The sequence below is a fragment of the Rhinoraja longicauda genome, chromosome 1, assembly GCF_053455715.1.
Source record: "Rhinoraja longicauda isolate Sanriku21f chromosome 1, sRhiLon1.1, whole genome shotgun sequence".
NCBI lineage: Eukaryota > Metazoa > Chordata > Chondrichthyes > Rajiformes > Arhynchobatidae > Rhinoraja > Rhinoraja longicauda.
Window position 1 is genome coordinate 24,340,085 of NC_135953.1, and position 18,925 is coordinate 24,359,009.

The 18,925-nt window shown below is 43.5% G+C and overlaps 1 protein-coding gene across 1 annotated transcript in view; it reads left to right on the forward strand.

Moving 5' to 3' along the window:
• The first annotated feature begins 201 nt into the window (after positions 1–201).
• The window catches only part of me2 (malic enzyme 2, NAD(+)-dependent, mitochondrial), a 60,057-nt gene continuing 41,333 nt past the window's right edge, over positions 202–18,925 (forward strand). The window contains 4 exon segments of the mRNA XM_078399931.1: positions 202–277; positions 10,476–10,598; positions 11,459–11,592; positions 15,037–15,186. Coding sequence (XP_078256057.1) covers positions 10,491–10,598; positions 11,459–11,592; positions 15,037–15,186 — 392 coding nt within the window. The 5' untranslated portion in view covers positions 202–277; positions 10,476–10,490.

Genomic DNA, 18,925 nt, shown 5'->3' on the forward strand with positions numbered 1-18,925 from the left:
GTGAGACAGACGCAAAATGCTGAAGTAATGGGTGACGTTTCGGGTCGAGACCCTTCTCTAGACGGCGACCGATCAAGGCGGAACTTACATCGGAGCAGCTCTGTCGTCAATTGATGGTTTCCATTGATGGTCCGCCGCCCCGCCTCCTCCCCACCTCGGCCCCGCCCCCCCCCCTCGCCGTCGTAACGGCTCCTCGGGTCACGGCGCGAGGAGACGGACGGAGGCTGTTGGTCGCGCGCGTCTGGCGGGCTGCGGAGGAGGCGAGTGGACGGAGCGGGTGAGTGATGCGGCGGCCTGCATTTGCCGCCCGGCAATGGCTGCAGGCAGTCGGTGAGGTCGAGTGAAGGGAAGGGCAGGGAAGCAGCGCCATTGGGGTCGTGAAATTAAAAGACTCAGACCAGGAATAAGGTCGATAGTGTGATTCCAAGATGTTTCTGTTTTCTACTGCACAGCCGCCAACAGCTGTGCTATCTCGTGCAGGTTGTGCAGTAGGAAACATTCATGTTGCCCGCCGCTGTGTAAAAACGAGCCGGTGGCTGCAGGAGGCAGTTTCTGACCTGCTCCGTTTTCCGTTAATTGTGTAACTCCTTATTTGGGAGGATTTGGTTTTTTATCCTTGTAAGAAATGGTTTAAACTTTAAGCAGATTGAAGAGAAATCCAATCACTCATCCCGGGACAATTTATTTTAATAATTTGAATTTTATGTTGTGTCCCTTAACTTGAATGTTCAGTATTATAACAATATAAAAACATTTGTGTTTTTTAACTATGCGTTAACAAAATTTCTAACGTTGGTAAATAGGTAGACTTTAAAAAAAAAAAACAATTCTCGAAACCGAAAGAGAACAGGATATTGAAAGGCCTTCTGAATGCATTGAACTGTAAAGATAAAAGTAAGAATTTGACCTTCACAACTGCACAATGCCCTATAAGAAGTCATTTAAAAAAAATCAGAATCATACAGAATGGAAACATTCCCTTTAACCTGCCCAGTCTATGAAAACTAAGATGTCGCATCATAGCCGATATCCGTCTAAACCTACCTTTCCTATCCATGTGCCTGTTCAAATGTCTTTTATGTGTTGCTATTTTACCTGCCTTAACTACCTGCTCTGGCTGCTTGGACCATATACCCATGCCCTCTGAGTGAAAATGTTGCCCTTAGATTCCTACTTTTTAACCTATGCCCTCTAGTAATTGATTTCCTGATTCTGGGGGTGGGAGGGGAGGGGGTTAGAGGAGGTGGGAGGGAGGAGTTGGGGAATGGGAGGGTTGTGGGGAGGAGGGGAGTCGGAGGGTGGGACTGGGAGGGTTGGGGTGGAGGTGGAATGGGTTGGGGAGGGGGTATACAGTATCCGATGTGTAAGGTGTGGACTCGTACATCGGTGAGTCCAAATGTAGACTGGGTGATTGTTTCGCTGAACATTTTTGGCTCAGTTTGCCAACATTTTTAATTCCCTTTGTCATTCCCACACAAACCAGAATCTACAGTTCCTTCCTACATATTTCATAAGGCAGTAGAGGAGTCTTCATTTAATAAAAAGGAACCTCAGATGGTGGTTTATAACTAAATTAACTGCAAAATTAAGATACAAAATGTTGGAGTAACTCAGCGGATCAGGCAGCAACTCTGGATAAAATCGATATGTGACGTTTCGGGTCAGGAACCTTCAGGTCTGAAGAACGATCCCAAATCAAAATGTGACCTATCCAATTTCTCCAGAGATGCTGCCTGGCCCGCTGAGTTACTCCAACATTTTGTCAATCTTCATTTAATGTCTCCTCGGAAAGATTGCATCTTCAACAATGCAGCACTGCTTCATTGGTAGCAGTGAAATGTCAGTGTAGACTTTTATGCTGACGATAATGTAATACTGGATAGTTAGCACTTTGCATACATGGTAACTTTGTGTCGTTAGAATTTTCTTGGATTTAAAATAAACAATCAATGTGCATGTGACACGGATCAATGTGATTTTCATCTTGTGTTAGCACTATTTCTGTGCTGTTGTAAATGTGAAACTGCACTTCAGCCAGTTTTGTTATGAATCAGTCTTCCCAAAATGAATACTCTGACAGTTTGCAGAAGGACTTTATCAGGTTATAAAAGTATGCAATTTATTAAGCACCAGTATTTTAAAAAACATTTTCCTTGATGAAGTATCATAAAAAATTGATGCAGTGGAAGACACAAAGAAGTTCATAATCACGAACCTTACTTGTACTGCAAATATGAAAGTTTAAGATTTTGGGCTGCCTAAATTATTATTGTACCAGGCTAATTAATCTTCCCAAAATGTTGATATTCCCCTCTTTAATAAGCTAACTGGGTTTGATTATTCTATTTTCTTAATGAATGTTTAAGTCTATTCATGGGGAGTGAGCGAAAGACTTCAGAATTGGTAAGATTTGTGGAACGGTTTAGATTCAAGAAAAACCAACTTGCCGGTGATCCCCTCATTATAGGAGTGTTGAAGTCCTTCTCTGTAATGTGAAGCTGCTTCATCTCTGCATGCATCAAGGAACATGTTTTAAAAAAAATTATTTACTTATTTTCACACATCTTGGAAGAGCAAATTTTGTATCAATTTTTCAAAACCTCCAATCCAGTGCATTGCTTAACCTGACCTTTTTAAATCTTTATTGATACTGGGTGCTGTTTATCTGCAAGGCATACTGAATTGAATTACAACAGGAAATGAGTGATAAGAGTGAGCAATTTATACAGATTAGAACTTCATGGCATTGTGTAGCTCTAATCATTAATTGCAGTTATTTCTATTAAAAGCAGCATGTTCCGACAACATTTTTCAAACATCTATTTTGTTTTATTTGACTTTGGTTCTAACAAGTTGTGACTCGTGTATTGTGGGTTATGATTATTGCAGAGACTTTTGTCCTAAGCTTGTGTGCAAATATCTTTCCTTTTTTCATAACGTAAGGAATAGTTTGAGCTACAAAAAAAATATCAGTCCTTGTTGTAAAGTGTAGAAATAAGGAACTGGAGATGCTGGTGTACAAAGAAAAGACACAAAGTGCTGAATTAACTCAGTGGGTCTGCCAGCATCTCTGTCCAAGTCTCTTGCCTTATTTCTCTCCTCTCCTTCTTCCACTACAGTCCATCCTCTGGATTCACAATTCACAACTTTTCAATCGCTATCTTACACCTTTTTTTGTCTTTTCATCTCCTGTCTTTGACCAACCATCTACCTCTCAAACACCTCGCCTGTATCCACCTAGCATTTAACAGGCTTTGTTCTGTCCATCCTCTCTTCTGACGTTCTTTCCGTCCTCCTATGACAAACGGCTTGAAGTAGGGTTCCATCCTGAAGCATCACCTCTCCATGTTCTCTGGAGATGCTGTCTGACCCGCTGAGTTACTCCAGCACTTTGTCTTTGTTGTTTAATGTGAGTTCTCTTAATTTAAAATTTGATGCAAGCCACTACATGATGCAAACAAAAGAATGCTCAGAACTCTGATGTCTCTGAGCGTGAGATTAGATTTTTTATGAGGGTGTGAAAATTTACTGAAAATGGTCCTTTGCCTTAAATAGAACTCAAATGTCTTGTAGTTTGGAGGAAGTATTTCAATTTAAAATCTATTAAAGCCTCAATAGAATTGCTCTTGCATTGATTTTAATTGAAAAAATGGATAAGGTGGAACCATCAAGGGAGCCAGTGAAATTCTTGAGAAATTAAGAGGAACTGTTGCTGCATCTCATGCAGTATTGTGTCCTTAATGTAGTTAAAACAGCTGAAGGGACTTTACATAATCAAAACCAAAATGTTGACACTGCTACCTGAGAAGAAAGAATATTTATCTTGGGAGAGAATTTGATGTTTGAGCTATGCAGCCAACAGCAATGCAAATGAATAAGGGTGTGCAAGAGGGCAGAGATTTTTTTAAAAAAATGCACATCTTGGGAGGTTATTGTGCTGGAGAAGGTTAGACACAGGGATTTGAAAATAATTTGTAATTGTCCACACTGAATCCCAGTTAAGCAAGCTGAGTATGAATGGGACTCATTGTGAATTAGGGCATGGAGAGCAGATTTTTGAATACCTTCCAGTATGAGAATAATGAGCAAAGCCAGCCACATGGCATAGTCAAGTCCAGAAGGAACAAAGAGAACCAAGGCAAGGAAGAAGAAAGGTGATTATGGAGGTGGAATTGGAAATGACATAGGATAAGAGATTTTGTTTTAAATCACACAAGGATTGTGAACAATCTGGATCAGTTTTGGACAGATTACCAGGCAGAGCGATGAAGTTGGTGGCTTTGATCAGAGTTGTGATGGGTCTGCCATTATTTTAAAAGTTTGCCCTTCTTTCAAAGGTTGTGTTACTCATTTTACTCCTGTTTCCTTTTTATTACACATGAACAAAACCTGCAACAGCATGAATAGACAGATGGAGATATCATACACTAATAATTTTTTTAAATATCACACGAAGGTTAGAACCTCCAGAATGGTGCCTGGAGACATGAAAATTGATTGTCACCCAATACTTAACCCAGGGGCCTCCAAACTTTTCAGCATGAGGGCCACATTATATATTTGGCACATTTTTGCGGGCCATAGGAAAAAATAAAGAAGTGAGTTTTATAAATTTAATGAACTCAAAAAAGTTTAGACTTGGTTACGTTTGATTTGATTAGGAAATGTTAAACTAGGTTAGATTAGGTTAGTTTACATTAGGTTTATATGGCAACAAATAAATAATCAATTTTTAAAAAGAGCTTGAAATATTGGAATATATATACACTGTAGGTATACAATTATTTATAAAACAGAAACAATACAGTGACCACCACGGGGAGAGAGAGAGGGGTAGAGTGGGGGTGGGGGGGGAGAGAGTGGGGGTGGGGGGGGGAGAGAGTGGGGGTGGGGGGGGGAGAGAGTGGGAGGGAGAGAGAGTGGGGGAGGGAGAGAGAGGGGGGGAAAGAGAGAGTGGGGTGGAGGGAGCAGCGGGGGAGCGCAGGGAGGGGGAGGGTGTCAGAGGGTCCGGTGAAGGAGCGCCGCCATTTGCGGTTGCTACTCCCTCTCTCTCCCCTCTCCCAGAGCCAGCAAGATCTGCGCCGCTGCTCTACTCTCTTTTCCGGCCCCATCTCCCTCTAACGCAGCAAAATAAGGACAAACACAAGTGTAGTTGTTGTCAGAAGCTCCGCATCCCCGGGGTGAACGGCAGCGGCGAGGAGGGAAGTTCCACTTGTGTTTGTTCTAATTTCGCTGCGTTAGAGGGAGACGGGGCCGGGGAAGAGAGTGGAGGATCTCGCTGGGGGAGAGAGAGGGAGGGAGCAGCGCCCGCAAGTGGCGGCGCTCCTTCATCCTCTGACACCCTCCCCCTCCCCGCGCTCCTGCTCTCACCCTCTGCTCCCTCTACCCCGACTCTCTCCCCCCCCCCACACTCTCCCCAGGGTGAGCGGCGGCGGTGAGGAGGGGTCTCCTTGGGTTTGGTGTTTGCGAGGGGGCGCTGCGATCTCTCGCCTTGTCCCGGCTCTGGGTCGGTGGCGATCCGCTCTCCGGTGAACCTTCGCCGGCAGCTTCTGCCTCCAGTCCCCGCCACCTAAGAGCTTACTGCGGGCCGGATAAAATCTCGTGGAGGGCCGGATGTGGCCCGTGGGCCATAGTTTGGAGATCCCTGACTTAACCCATGAATCAAAGATCCAACATACTGGCGTTATTACAAAAATTTAGAGTCATGGTCATACGTTGTGGGAAAAGGATCTTCGCTGAATGGGCCTGAGATGACCACTGAGCACTCATTACTTTTCATTTTAATGGAGAGGTAAAGCAAGTGTCAGTGTTGCGCTAGAAGATGGCATAAAGAGAATTGATGTTTGAAATAACAGAAAATGCTGGGGAAAACTTAACGGATCAGGCATGGCAGCAACTGTATAAATGGAAAGAGTTAATGTTTGAGTTTGAAAATTGTTCATCAACACAGCTTCAATTGTTTTCAATCTGAAGTGTTATCTTTTCTCTTTTCACGGGTGCTGCTTGATGTGCACAGTCTTTCCAGCATTTGCTATTTTTATTATACTTATGCCCTCCAAGCATCAATCAGTTTCTTGGTACAAATTTTGAACTTTGCCATGCCTGCATACATGATGATTTGCCAGTAACTCTTTTGCTTTTATTTTTTTCTTGCAGTGCTTCCAATACATTTGTGTCTAAGAATTTAAAAAATGGTTCCAAGTTCACAGTGGAAGGCTTGTTTTCTTGGGCATTTTTTGAGCCATTGTATGCACTTTTTGAATTGCTTATCATAGCAATGAGGCTATATTAGTGACATCATCTCTTGAAATAGTAAGACTATCCAAGTTTATTATCTGAAAATAATAGATTATGCCGAGATTATCGAGTATGTTGAGAGTGACTCCAATAATTAATGTACCAGCTATGTACTTTGCTCTGACGCTCCCCATTTAAAATTAGCACTGGGATTGGTATATTTTGTACTTTAAAGGGAGTGGGTGATTTAAGTGAATGTGAGTGAACTGATTGTGTGAATGCACATCAAACATTTAAAAACAGGAGATAGACACAAAAAGCTGGAGTAACTCGGTGGCATCTCTGGAGAGAAGGAATGGGTGACGAGAAGAAGGGTCTCGACCTGAAACGTCACCCATTCCTTCTCTCCAGAGATGCTGCCAGTCCCGCTGAGTTACTCCAGCTTCTTCAGGGTCACGACCCAAATGTCATAATTCCTTCTCTCCAGGGATGCTGCCTGTCCCGCTGAGAAGCTGAGTTACTCCAGCTTTTTGTGTCTACGGTTTAAACCAGCATCTGCAGTTCTTTCTTACACATTTAGAAACTGGAACCTGTTGAGATCATTGACTGGTGCTTGTCATCTGATGGCCTAGCTAGTTAATTAGCAGCCTTCATTTTAGCTCTGGTAGGATCCAGTTAAATTATTTTGCTTCCTGCTTATCAGAGAGATTTAGTTCCTTAAAGCCAATATTTTTTTTCATGATGCACGCATTTTCAGTCTAACCTAATTGTTACACTGAAGAAACAAAATAAAACTTATCCTTGGACCATGACACCACAGATGAGCACCAGGCCTTAATCTCAAACACCATGACTGATTTCATCACTTCCAGCTCTCTGCCCTCTAAAGCCTCCAACCTTATCGTTCCCCAGCTCCACACGGCACGATTTTATCTTCTCCTGGCAGACCCATTGTTTCTGCCTGTTCATGTCCCACAGAATTAATTTCCACCTACCTCGACTCCATCCTATCCCCCCCTGGTCCAATTCCTCCCTACCTATGTCCAAGACACCTCACACGTTTTTTGGCTCCTCAATGACTTCCGTTTTCTAGGCCCCCACTCCCTCGTCTTTACTATGAACTAGACCAAGTTGGGCTCATACCTCTCCTGCATTGGTGCAGCACCCTCTCCTCTCCCCCCCTCCCCCTATTTCCCTCTCCGCCCCTCTCCCCCTCAAGGTGTTGAGCAAAACGATCGCCGAACCTGCGTTTGGTCTCGCTGATGTCGAGAGGTTGACATCTGGAACAGCGGATAAAATAGATGAGGTTGGAGGAGGTGCAGGTGAACCTCTGCCTCACCTGAAAAGACTGTTTGGGTCCTTGCATGGAGTCGAGGGGGGAGGTAAAGGGACAGGTGTTGCATCTCCTGCGGTTGCTGGGAAAAGTGCCTGGGGAGGGGGCGGTTTGGGAAGGAAGGGACGATTGGACCAGGGAGTTACGGAGGGAATGGTCTTTGCGGAAAGCAGAAAAGGGAGGAGATGGGAAGATGTGGCCAGTAGTGGGATCCCGTTGGAGGTGACGGAAATGTTGGAAGATAGCGCAGCGGTAGAGTTGCTGCTTTACAGCGAATGCAGCGCCGGAGACTCAGGTTCGATCCTGACTACGGGTGCTGCACTGTAAGGAGTTTGTACGTTCTCCCCGTGACCTGCGTGGGTTTTCTCCGAGATCTTCGGTTTCCTCCCACACTCCAAAGACGTACAGGTATGTAGGTTAATTGGCTGGGTAAATGTAAAAATTGTCCCTAGTGGGTGTAGGATAGTGTTAATGTGCGGGGATCACTGGGCGGCACGGACTTGGTGGGCCGAAAAAGGCCTGTTTCCGGCTGTATATATATGATATGATATGATATGAGGACAAGGGGGACTCTCCTTGTTATGAATGGGGGGAGGGGGAGCAAGAATGAGATTAGTCAGAGGGTAGTTATCTGTGGAACTCATTGTAACAGAGGGCTGTGAAGGCCAAGTCAGAAGCTATTTTTAAGGTAGAGATAGACAAATTCTTGATCTGAATGGGTGTCAAGGGTTATGGGCAGAAGGCAGGAACATAGGATTTGGAGGCAGAAATCAGCCGTGATTGAATGGCGGAGTAGACTCGATGGGCTGAAGGCTTAATTCTGCTCCTATAACTTGTGGTGTCAACTACTTAAAGTTTAAAATATGTCAAATATTCTCATTCTTCTCAATATTAGTTTTAGCATTATACATTTGAATGACATGCTGCACCAACATTGTGGTTTTGGTGCACGAGTGGTATGTTGGAGAGACTTGTGATGAATTGTGCAATGAATTTCAATCAAATTCAGCTGATTTCTCAAGACTTGTAGGATGTGCACAGGCAGATGTTATCTCTGCAGTTTTTCTTAAGCTACCAAATTGGCTTTAAGTCACCAATTGTTTCCCTTTTGGATTGACACTGGGGTAGGGGGCTCTATGAGTAATAGAGGTTTATCCTTGCTGTCAATTTGAAATGCCTACATTGGTTTGCAGAGGTACTTAAAGACTGGCAGCAAATCATTAATTTAAGCTGCATTGATGGCAAAGTTGCTTCCACAGAAGCTTGTTAATTATTGCAAAATGACAATGCTAAATGGAATGGAATTGCACTGTTCGATTTATTCACAAAATGTTGGAGTAACTCAGCAGGTCAGGCAGCATCTCGGGAGAGAAGGAATGGGTGACGTTTCGGGTCGAGACCCTTCTTCAGACCCGAAACGTCACCCATTCCTTCTCTCCCGAGATGCTGCCTGACCTGCTGAGTTACTCCAGCATTTTGTGAATAAATCGATTTGTACCAGCATCTGCAGTTATTTTCTTATACATATGGAATTGCACTGTGCCTAGTCACATGTGACAATACTCTATTGTCACATGTGACTAGGCACATTGAAATCCTTTGCTGCATACCCAATGTATACAAATAGCGGCCACCTACATTGCTGACAATGTTACAAAGCATGCCGGCTCCTCCTTTTGTTCTCTCCCCTCCCCCAGCGGTCCTCCCACGCCGGGTCCACCATTGTTCTCTCCCCCCCCCTCCCAACTCCATGGTGGTCCTCCATGCTCTCAAACAGTGTCGACCACTGGTCAACCCGCGAGGCATCGCCACCACCACCACGAGGCTTCACAACTGCTGAGGCCCCTTCGTTGCAAGGCTTCACCGCCGCCAATGCCTCACCGCTGCACATGCCCCACTTCACACCTCCGTGGTGTGGATCCAGGCCCCAGCCTCGGCCACTCCGCCGACCTGGACTCCGATCTGCGAGGCCCGGCTCCTCTGTCCGGCCCGCGAGGCCCTGGCTGGGCCCCGACCAGGGCTTCTACGCGGCGATCCGAAAGGCATCGAGACCACGGCGTCTTGATAAAGGCCTCCGGCTGCATTCCCAGTCCACAGCCGTGGCCCGTCAGGAAGCCTTCTGGCTGCGTGGCCCGTCGAGTAGCCGTTCCATTCACTGTGTTATAGGAAAGATGCAATTAAGCTGGAAAGAGCGAAGAGAAGATTAACGAGGATGCCCCGAATCCAAGGGCCTGGGCTGTAGGGTGAAGTTGGGTATGCTTGGCCTTTGTTCCTTAGATTGCGGGATGCTGTGGGGTGATCTGATAGAAGTGTATGATATCATGAGGGGAACGGATAGGTTGAATGTACAGAGTCTTTGTCCAGGGTAGGGACATCAAGAAAAAAAAGGCATAGGTTTAAAGTGATCGGGGAAAAATTTCATAGAAGGGTGGCAACTGTTTTCTACAGAGAAAGGTGGGTGGGTAAATGGAACGAACTGCTCAATGAAATAGTTGAGACCACTACAATAACAACACTTAAGACATTTGGACAGGTATGTAGATACTGAATAGTTTATGGGGATATTGGCAAGTGGGACTAGCTTTGATGGGGCATCTTGGTTGACATGGAGGCATTTGGCTGAATGGCCTATTTCCGTGCTGTTTGACTCTGGCAGCTTGAAACCATTTGAATGCACTTCCTAGAAGGCTCCAAACTATAAATTATACCAACTGTAGAATTCTTAATGTTTTAATGTTTTAATGTTTTATTCTTAATTGTTTACTGTATGTCGTGTTGTTACTTGCGAGTGGAGCACCAAGGCAAATTCCTTGTATGTGTACATACTTGGCCAATAAAACTTATTCAGTTCAATTCAATATAAAAAAACAATAATCACTAAAATGCTTTTCTTTATTTCCTGCAGATTCAATATTGAAAGATGCTCTCTCGACTTAAATTGACCATGAGGCCATGTGCGTACTTCTGTCGTTGTATGCACACAGATGAGAAGGGCCGACCGTTGATGTTGAGTCCCAGAACAAATAAAGTAATTGACTTCCTCTTTAACATAAAACAGCATAATATGTCTTGAAATATCACATGCTTTCAATAGACAATAGGTGCAGAAGTAGGTCATTCGGCCCTTCGAGCCAGCACCACCATTCAATGTGATCATGGCTGATCATTCTCAATCAGTACCCTGTTCCTGCCATTTCCCTCATAGCCCCTGACTCCACTATCCTTAAGAGCTCTATCTAGCTCTCTCTTGAATGTATTCAGAGAATTGACCTCTACTACCTTCTGAGGCAGAGAATTCCACAGATTTACAACTCTGACTGAAACAGTTTTTCCATTATCTACTGATGGGATTAGTAATTCGCTGTAATTATGAAAAACACTGGCAGCATTTGTAGAGAGGAAAACGGGTGTTTTAGGTCAGTGACCCTTAATCAAAGCTGTTACTTCTGTATTTTCAAAAAACCATTAGAAGATCTTCATTTTAGTATAATCACTTAACATGTGTTTATCTAAATTTGTATAGCACCAATAATCTGTGGAGGATTCTCATGGGGATTGGGTGAAGGGCATCCTTGGAAGCGAGGGAGAGGTCGGGAAGTGTGATTAACGGTTTTATGGAGGAAATGAATACTTTAACTGAGAGGAAAGTAGAGAGCGAGTAGAGTGTGGGGTTTCAATGTCCATTGCAGAGGAGGAAGTGTGCACAATGAATGAGTTAAATGTTTCTCAAAGTGAAGAATGATTTATTTTTGTTCACGGGTCATCACTCCGCACCAAGAATGTCATATGTACGCATGCATACATACCATGCATCTGTGTAGAATGGTGTGCCCTTGCAATGCACTAACTGTCATCATTGAGATACTGAACTTGTCAATATATTTTTAGGGCATGGCATTCACATTAGAAGAACGACAGATTCTAGGCCTGCATGGGCTCCTACCTCCTAAAATAGAAACACAAGATATTCAAGCAATGCGATTCAAGAGGAATTTGGAAAAAATTCGAAGCCCTTTAACAAAGTAAGGAATAGCTAATTTATTGTGACCTATATGTTAGAACTGGGGGGGGGGGGGGGGTAGTGGACCAGCAGATAACAGTTATTCTTGTTTATAATTGTTTTAATTGGTATTAAATGTATAATCGAGTAAACTTGGGATGTACCATAATGGGATGAAACTGAACCAGTTGTATTTAGAATCTTGCAGGGATTTTTTTTTTTTGATGAGGTAGGGGGTTAACTGAAAGTTGCCAGATACAGCTCCGCTGAGACCATGAGCCTGGATCTAGCTATTTTTCAGTTTATTGACATTTCATGTGCTTCAGCAACTGAATCAAAGATGGCTTAGAGCTTCACCCTCCCTAGTTCATACAATGCGATCGGTTCTGCACAACTATAATTGAGCAACCAGAACTGCTCACAGTACTCCATGTGCTGTCTTACTACCATCTTGTTTGGTTGTCACATGATGTACATTGATGAAGGCAAGGGCGCCAAATGCCGGCGCCTTCACCGTCTCTATCTGTGCTGCCACTTTCAGGGAGTTGTGTACTTGTACCCCCAGATCTCTCTGTTCTGCAACACTCTCCAAGGGCCTTCCATTTACTGTCATAGGGCTCATCGCAGGCTGCCGATGTGAATCACAACCCTCCTCTACCACCCTCTGATTCCTACCACCAAACCAATTATGTATCCAAGCTACCATGTGATCTCCGATAGACACAAAAAGCTGGAGTAACTCAGCGAGAGAGAGCAGCATCTCTGGAGAGAATGAATGGATGACATTTCGGGTCAAGACCCTTCTTCAGAAGTTTAAACCAGCATCTGCAGTTCCTTCTTACACATACCATGTAATCTAACCTGTCAGACCAGCCTACAATACAGGACCTTGACAAGGACCGTGCTAAAGGCCATGTCAACAATATCCATAGCATCACCATTATCAATCCTCTTGGTCGCCTCTTCAAAAGAACTCAATCAAAAAGTCTTCATCAAACTTATCTTTTCTGAACATGCTCACAATTACAGTTTCTGTGGTCTCTTTGCATATCCACCAGTACTTACTGTTTCCAACGTGCATGATTTTAGTTTTAACAATTGTTGGAAATACTTGCCAAGGTCATTTGACAGACTGCATCTTTTTTGTAAGCAAATAGAGGTAGGGAGAAGAAAGTGAGAGGAGGAAAGGACAAAAGAGGAGGGTTTGGTTTGGGTGGTAATTTAAAAGACCAAAAGAGATGTTGCAAGGCAAGCCGATGGCCTTTTTACAAAGAAAAAATAGATCTCTAGATATCATTACTCTGGGGGAAGAAGAATGCAGCAGTGTCTGCAATCTGAAAGTGAACATGTTCAATCATGAAGTTGTCAAGTATCTAATTGAACGATTTCAGTTTGACTTTTCTTAACTAAGCTCGTAAGATCACTTCAATACCTAAATGCCGTCATTTTGCATTTCAAACGAAGACTGAAATTATTTCAGTTCCAGTAAAAATCCAAACAATGCAAAAACAGAAATTCATTTTATTTTTGTCAAGGGAAATATTCAATATGTTGACAATTTTTAAATTCAAGATTAATTTATATTATGACAATTAATATCTGTGTGCACCTGACTCATAAGTTTCTTATTGGGCAAAGAAAAATGATTACATAATTTGAAAAATTGAAAAATAGGTGCAGGAGTAGGCCATTCGGCCCTTTGAGCCAGCACCGCCATTTAATATGACCATGGCTGAACATGTAAAATCAGTAACCCGTTCCTACTTTTTCCGTAAATTCCTTGATTCCTTTAGTCTAAGAGCTAAATCTAACTCTCTTAAACATCCAGTGAATTGGCCTCCACTGCCTTCTGTGGCAGAGAATTCCACAGATTCGCAACTCTGGGTGAAAAAGTTTTTCCTCATTTCAGTCCTAAATGGCCTACTCATTCTTAAACTGACTCCCTGGTTCTGGACTCCCCCAACATGGGGAACATACTTCCTGCAGCTAGCCTGTCCGATTTGTATGTTTCTATTAGAACCCCTCTCATCCTTCTAAATTCCATTGAATACAAGCCCAGTCAACCCATTCTTTCATCATATGTCAGTCCCGCCATCCCGGGAATTAACCTGGTGAACCTACGCTGCACTCCCTTAATAGCAATAATGTCCTTCCTCAAATTAGGAGACCAAAATTGCACACAATACTCACTAGGGCCTTGTACCACTGCAGTAGGACCTCCTTGCTCCTGAACGCAAATCCTCTTGCAATGAAGGCCAACATACCATTAGCTTTCTTCACGGCCTGCTGTACCTGCATGCTTATTTTCAACGACTGATACACCTCCCCTTATCCTAGTCTGACACCACTCAGATAATAATCTGCTTTCCTGTTCTTTCCACCAGAGTGGATAACCTCACATTTATCCACATTATACTGCATCTTCCATACATCTGCCCACTCACCCAACCTATCCAAGTCATCCTGCAGCTTCATAGCATCCTCCTCGCAACTCACACTGCCACCCAGTTTTGTGTTGTCCGCAAACTTGGAGATGTCACATTTAATTCCCTCATCCAAATTGCAAAAATTTCCAAACACCTGTTTTTGTTTTTTCATTATGGGGTATTATGTGTAGATTGATTTTTAAAAAAAAAGAAGAATTTAATCCATTTTAAAATAAGGCTGTGACGTAACAAAATGTGGGAAAAGTGAAGGGATCTGAATACTTTCTGTATATTGTAAATAACTGGGGTCCCAGCACTGAGCCTTGCGGCACCCCACTAGTCATGCCTGCCATTCTTAAAAGGACCCGTTATTTCCTACTCTTTGCTTCCTGTCTGCCAACCAGTTCTCTATCCATGTCAACACCCTACCCCCAATACCATGTGCTCTAATTTTGCACAGTGATCTCTTGTGTGGGGCCTTCCATTTGACTGAGAAAGGTAGTGAGCCCTGACTTGATCTGTTGTTATCCCTGTGGTGAAAATAGAGTGGGATATTTGGGAAAGTTTCATTACTTTTTGACTTGCTGGCAATGTAGGATTTAAACAAAATGTTCATGGTCTATTGTATTTTGCGAGTGTCTAAAATTCCAAGCTATAAAACTTGACTCTTCAGATCTATGATTCAGGGAGAAGGCAGGAACGGGGTACTGATTGAGAGTGATCAGCCATGATCGCATTGAATGGCGGTGCTGGCTCGAAGGGCTGAATGGCCTACTCCTGCACCTATTGTCTATTGAACCCTTTGTATGTTGAGATTGGAGATACGGTTTATTAATATTTTAATTCATGTGCGTTGTCTTTAGTATAAGCATTGACAACTTTACATTCTCTTATAGTTGGTTGGTGGAGGGATGGGGGGGATTGACATAACTTTTTTTCATTCCTATTTGTCTCAGCAGCCAAATGAAGTGAGTAAGAAAGATACCCCGTGTGAACGATATTTCCAAAGTGCTTCTCTTGTAACTGTTGTTCCATTATAGATATATTTACGTCATGGGAATCCAGGAAAGGAATGAAAAATTATTCTATAGGGTACTGCTTGACAACATTGAGGAATTAATGCCAATTGTTTATACTCCAACAGTGGGCCTGGCCTGCTCACAATATGGACATATTTTTCGGAGACCGAAGTAAGTCAAGAGCACATTTCACTGTGGTTAAACAGGTTTTATGTTTTAGAATATTGTATATTGATTCTGAATTTTAATCTTGGAGCCATTGCTAATTACTTGGAGATTTGGATTAGTCTGACTTGTAATTAATTAAAAATATTATAAGGTCCTCTCCAATTAGTTTGTCATCTAAACCAGGTTGCAATGAAATTCCTTGTTCACTTGAAGCTCATAGAATAAACAGTATACATGGTAATAATCGACACAACAAACAGAATACTGCAAGAATTGTAGTACAATCTGAAATAGTGCCAAAAAAAACCTCAAGCTGAATAACTGAATGAGGTAGAGTTTATAGTGAGAGAATGTAACAGCAACTCTGCAAAGTGGATCATCGAGTCAGACTGTGTGGAAACGGGCCTTTCGGCCCAATTTGCCCATGTCAACCAAGATGTCCCATCTACACTAATCCCATCTGCTAGCATTTGGCTCATATCCTAAATTTTTACTGTCCATGTACCTGTCCAAATATATTTTAAAGAGAAAGTTAGATATAGGTCTTCGGGCTAACGGAATCAGGGTTATGGGGAGAAAGCAGGAGCGGGGTAGTGATTCTGGATGATCAGCCATGGTCATATTGAAAGGCGGTGCTGGCTCGAAGGGCTGAATGGCCTACTCTTGCACCTATTTTCTATGTTTCTAAATGTTGTGATAGTACCTGCCTCAACTACCTCCTCTGGCAGCTTGTTCCATATATCTACCACCCTTTGTGTGGAAAAAACTGCCCCTCAGGTTCATATTAAACCTTTCCCCTCTCACCTTAAACCCATGTCCTCTGGTTCATGATTACCTTACTCAAGGTAAATGCACATTGTTTTTCCCCCAGTCTATTCCCCTCGTGATCTTATACACTTCTATAAGATCACCACCCCTGATTCTCCTGCACTCCAAGGAATAAAGTCCTATCTTTCACAACGTCTCCCTAGAGCTCAAGCCCTTGAGTCCTGGCAACATCCTCGTAAATCCTCTCTGCATTCTTTCCAGCTTAACAACTGGCAGGCTGATGAAAACTTAACAAGATACTCCAAATGTGGCCTCACAAACTTGTACAACTGTAACATAACAGTCCAACTTCTATTCTCAATACCCTAACTGATGAAGGCCAATGTACCAAAAGCTTTCTTGACCACCCTATCAACCTGTGACGCCACTTTCAAGGAACTATGTATCTGCACCACCAGGTTCCTCTGCTCTACAACATTTCTCAGAACCCTCTGGTGATTAGTTCAGGAATTTCATGGCATTGGGGAAGAAGCTGTTTTTCCATCTGGATGCCTGTATCTTATCCCAGAAAGTAGAAGAGTGAAAAGGGAATGGACAAGGTGGCAAGCATTCTTGACAATACTTCCAGCCTTCCTGATGCAAAGCACCGTGTATATCAACTAGATGAATGGAAGTGGCCATTTCCTTTTCTCTCGTCTTCTCTCTGGAAGAAGAAACAGGCATCCAGGCTTAAGAACAGCTTCTTCCCCAGTGCTATCAGACTCCTGAATCAACCGCTTCTTTCCCTTCGAGGTTAAGGGCTAAATGACCCAAGGTTTACAATATCTTTCCTGTACTTCATTGTCATTGTTAATCGAGCTGACAACGGTAGTTTCATCGACAAACTTAAAGTTGTCGATTTATGTAGCCACGTAGACTGAGTGCACTACCTTGAGGAATATTGCTGTTCAAGGTCCGGATGGAGGAAATGTTATGACCATTTCTAACTAACTTGGGTCTGCCAGACAGGAAGTCTAGAAGCCAGTTACAGGTGGAGGCCCCAAGACCAAGGTCCGAGAGTTTAAAGATGAGCCTGTTCAATATTATGGTGTTGAAGGCTGAACTGCAGTCAATGAGTAGCATCCCGATATGGGTGTTCTTGTCAGGGTGTTCTGTAGCTGAATGTCGTGCAAGAGGCACAGTGTCTGTAGATGGGAGGGAGGAAGGAGAGGTGGGGTGAGAAATACTATAATTACTATAGACAATAGACAATAGGTGCAGGAGTAGGCCATTCAGCCCTTCGAGCCAGCACCGCCATTCAATGCGATCATGGCTGATCACTCTTAATCAGTACCCCGTTCCTGCCTTCTCCCCATACCCCCTCACTCCGCTATCCTTAAGAGCTCTATCCAGCTCTCTCTTGAAAGCATCCAACGAACTGGCCTCCACTGCCTTCTGAGGCAGAGAATTCCACACCTTCACCACCCTCTGACTGAAAAAGTTCTTCCTCATCTCCGTTCTAAATGGCCTACCCCTTATTCTTAAACTGTGGCCCTTTGTTCTGGACTCCCCCAACATTGGGAACATGTAATCTGCCTCCAATGTGTCCAATCCCCTAATTATCTTATATGTTTCAATAAGATCCCCCTCATCCTTCTAAATTCCAGTGTATACAAGCCCAATCGCTCCAGCCTTTCAACATACGACAGTCCCGCCATTCCGGGAATTAACCTAGTGAACCTACGCTGCACGCCCTCCATAGCAAGAATATCCTTCCTCAAATTTGGAGACCAAAACTGCACACAGTACTCCAGGTGCGGTCTCACCAGGGCCCGGTACAACTGTTGAAGGACCTCTTTGCTCCTATACTCAACTCCTCTTGTTACGAAGGCCAACATTCCATTGGCTTTCTTCACTGCCTGCTGTACCTGCATGCTTCCTTTCATTGACTGATGCACTAGGACACCCAGATCTCGTTGAACTCCCCCTCCTCCTAACTTGACACCATTCAGATAATAATCTGCCTTTCTATTCTTACTTCCAAAGTGAATAACCTCACACTTATCTACATTAAACTGCATCTGCCATGTATCCGCCCACTCACACAACCTGTCCAAGTCACCCTGCAGCCTTATTGCATCTTCCTCACAATTCACACTACCCCCCAACTTAGTATCATCTGCAAATTTGCTAATGGTACTTGTTAATCCCTTCGTCTAAGTCATTAATGTATATCGTAAATAGCTGGGGTCCCGGCACCGAACCTTGCGGTACCCCACTGGTCACTGCCTGCCATTCCGAAAGGGACCCATTTATCCCCACTCTTTGCTTTCTGTCTGTCAACCAATTTTCTATCCATGTCAGTACCCTACCCCCAATACCATGTGCCCTAATTTTGCCCACTAATCTCCTATGTGGGACCTTGTCGAAGGCTTTCTGAAAGTCGAGGTACACCACATCACTGACTCTCCCTTGTCAATTTTCCTAGTTACATCCTCAAAAAATTCCAGTAGATTTGTCAAGCATGATTTCCCCTTCGTAAATCCATGCTGACTCGGAATGATCCCGTTACTGCTATCCAAATGCTCAGCAATTTCGTCTTTTATAATTGACTCCAGCATCTTCCCACCACTGATGTCAGACTAACTGGTCTATAATTACCCGTTTTCTCTCTCCCTCCTTTCTTAAAAAGTGGGATAACATTTGCTATCCTCCAATCCACAGGAACTGATCCTGAATCTATAGAACATTGAAAAATGATCTCCAATGCTTCCACTATTTCTAGAGCCACCTCCTTAAGTACTCTGGGATGCAGACCATCAGGCCCTGGGGATTTATCAGCCTTCAGTCCCATCAGTCTACCCAAAACCATTTCCTGCCTAATGTGGATTTCCTTCAGTTCCTCCATCACCCTAGGTTCTCGGCCCCTAGAACATTTGGAGATTGTGTGTATCTTCCTCAGTGAAGACAGATCCAAAGTAACGGTTTAACTCGT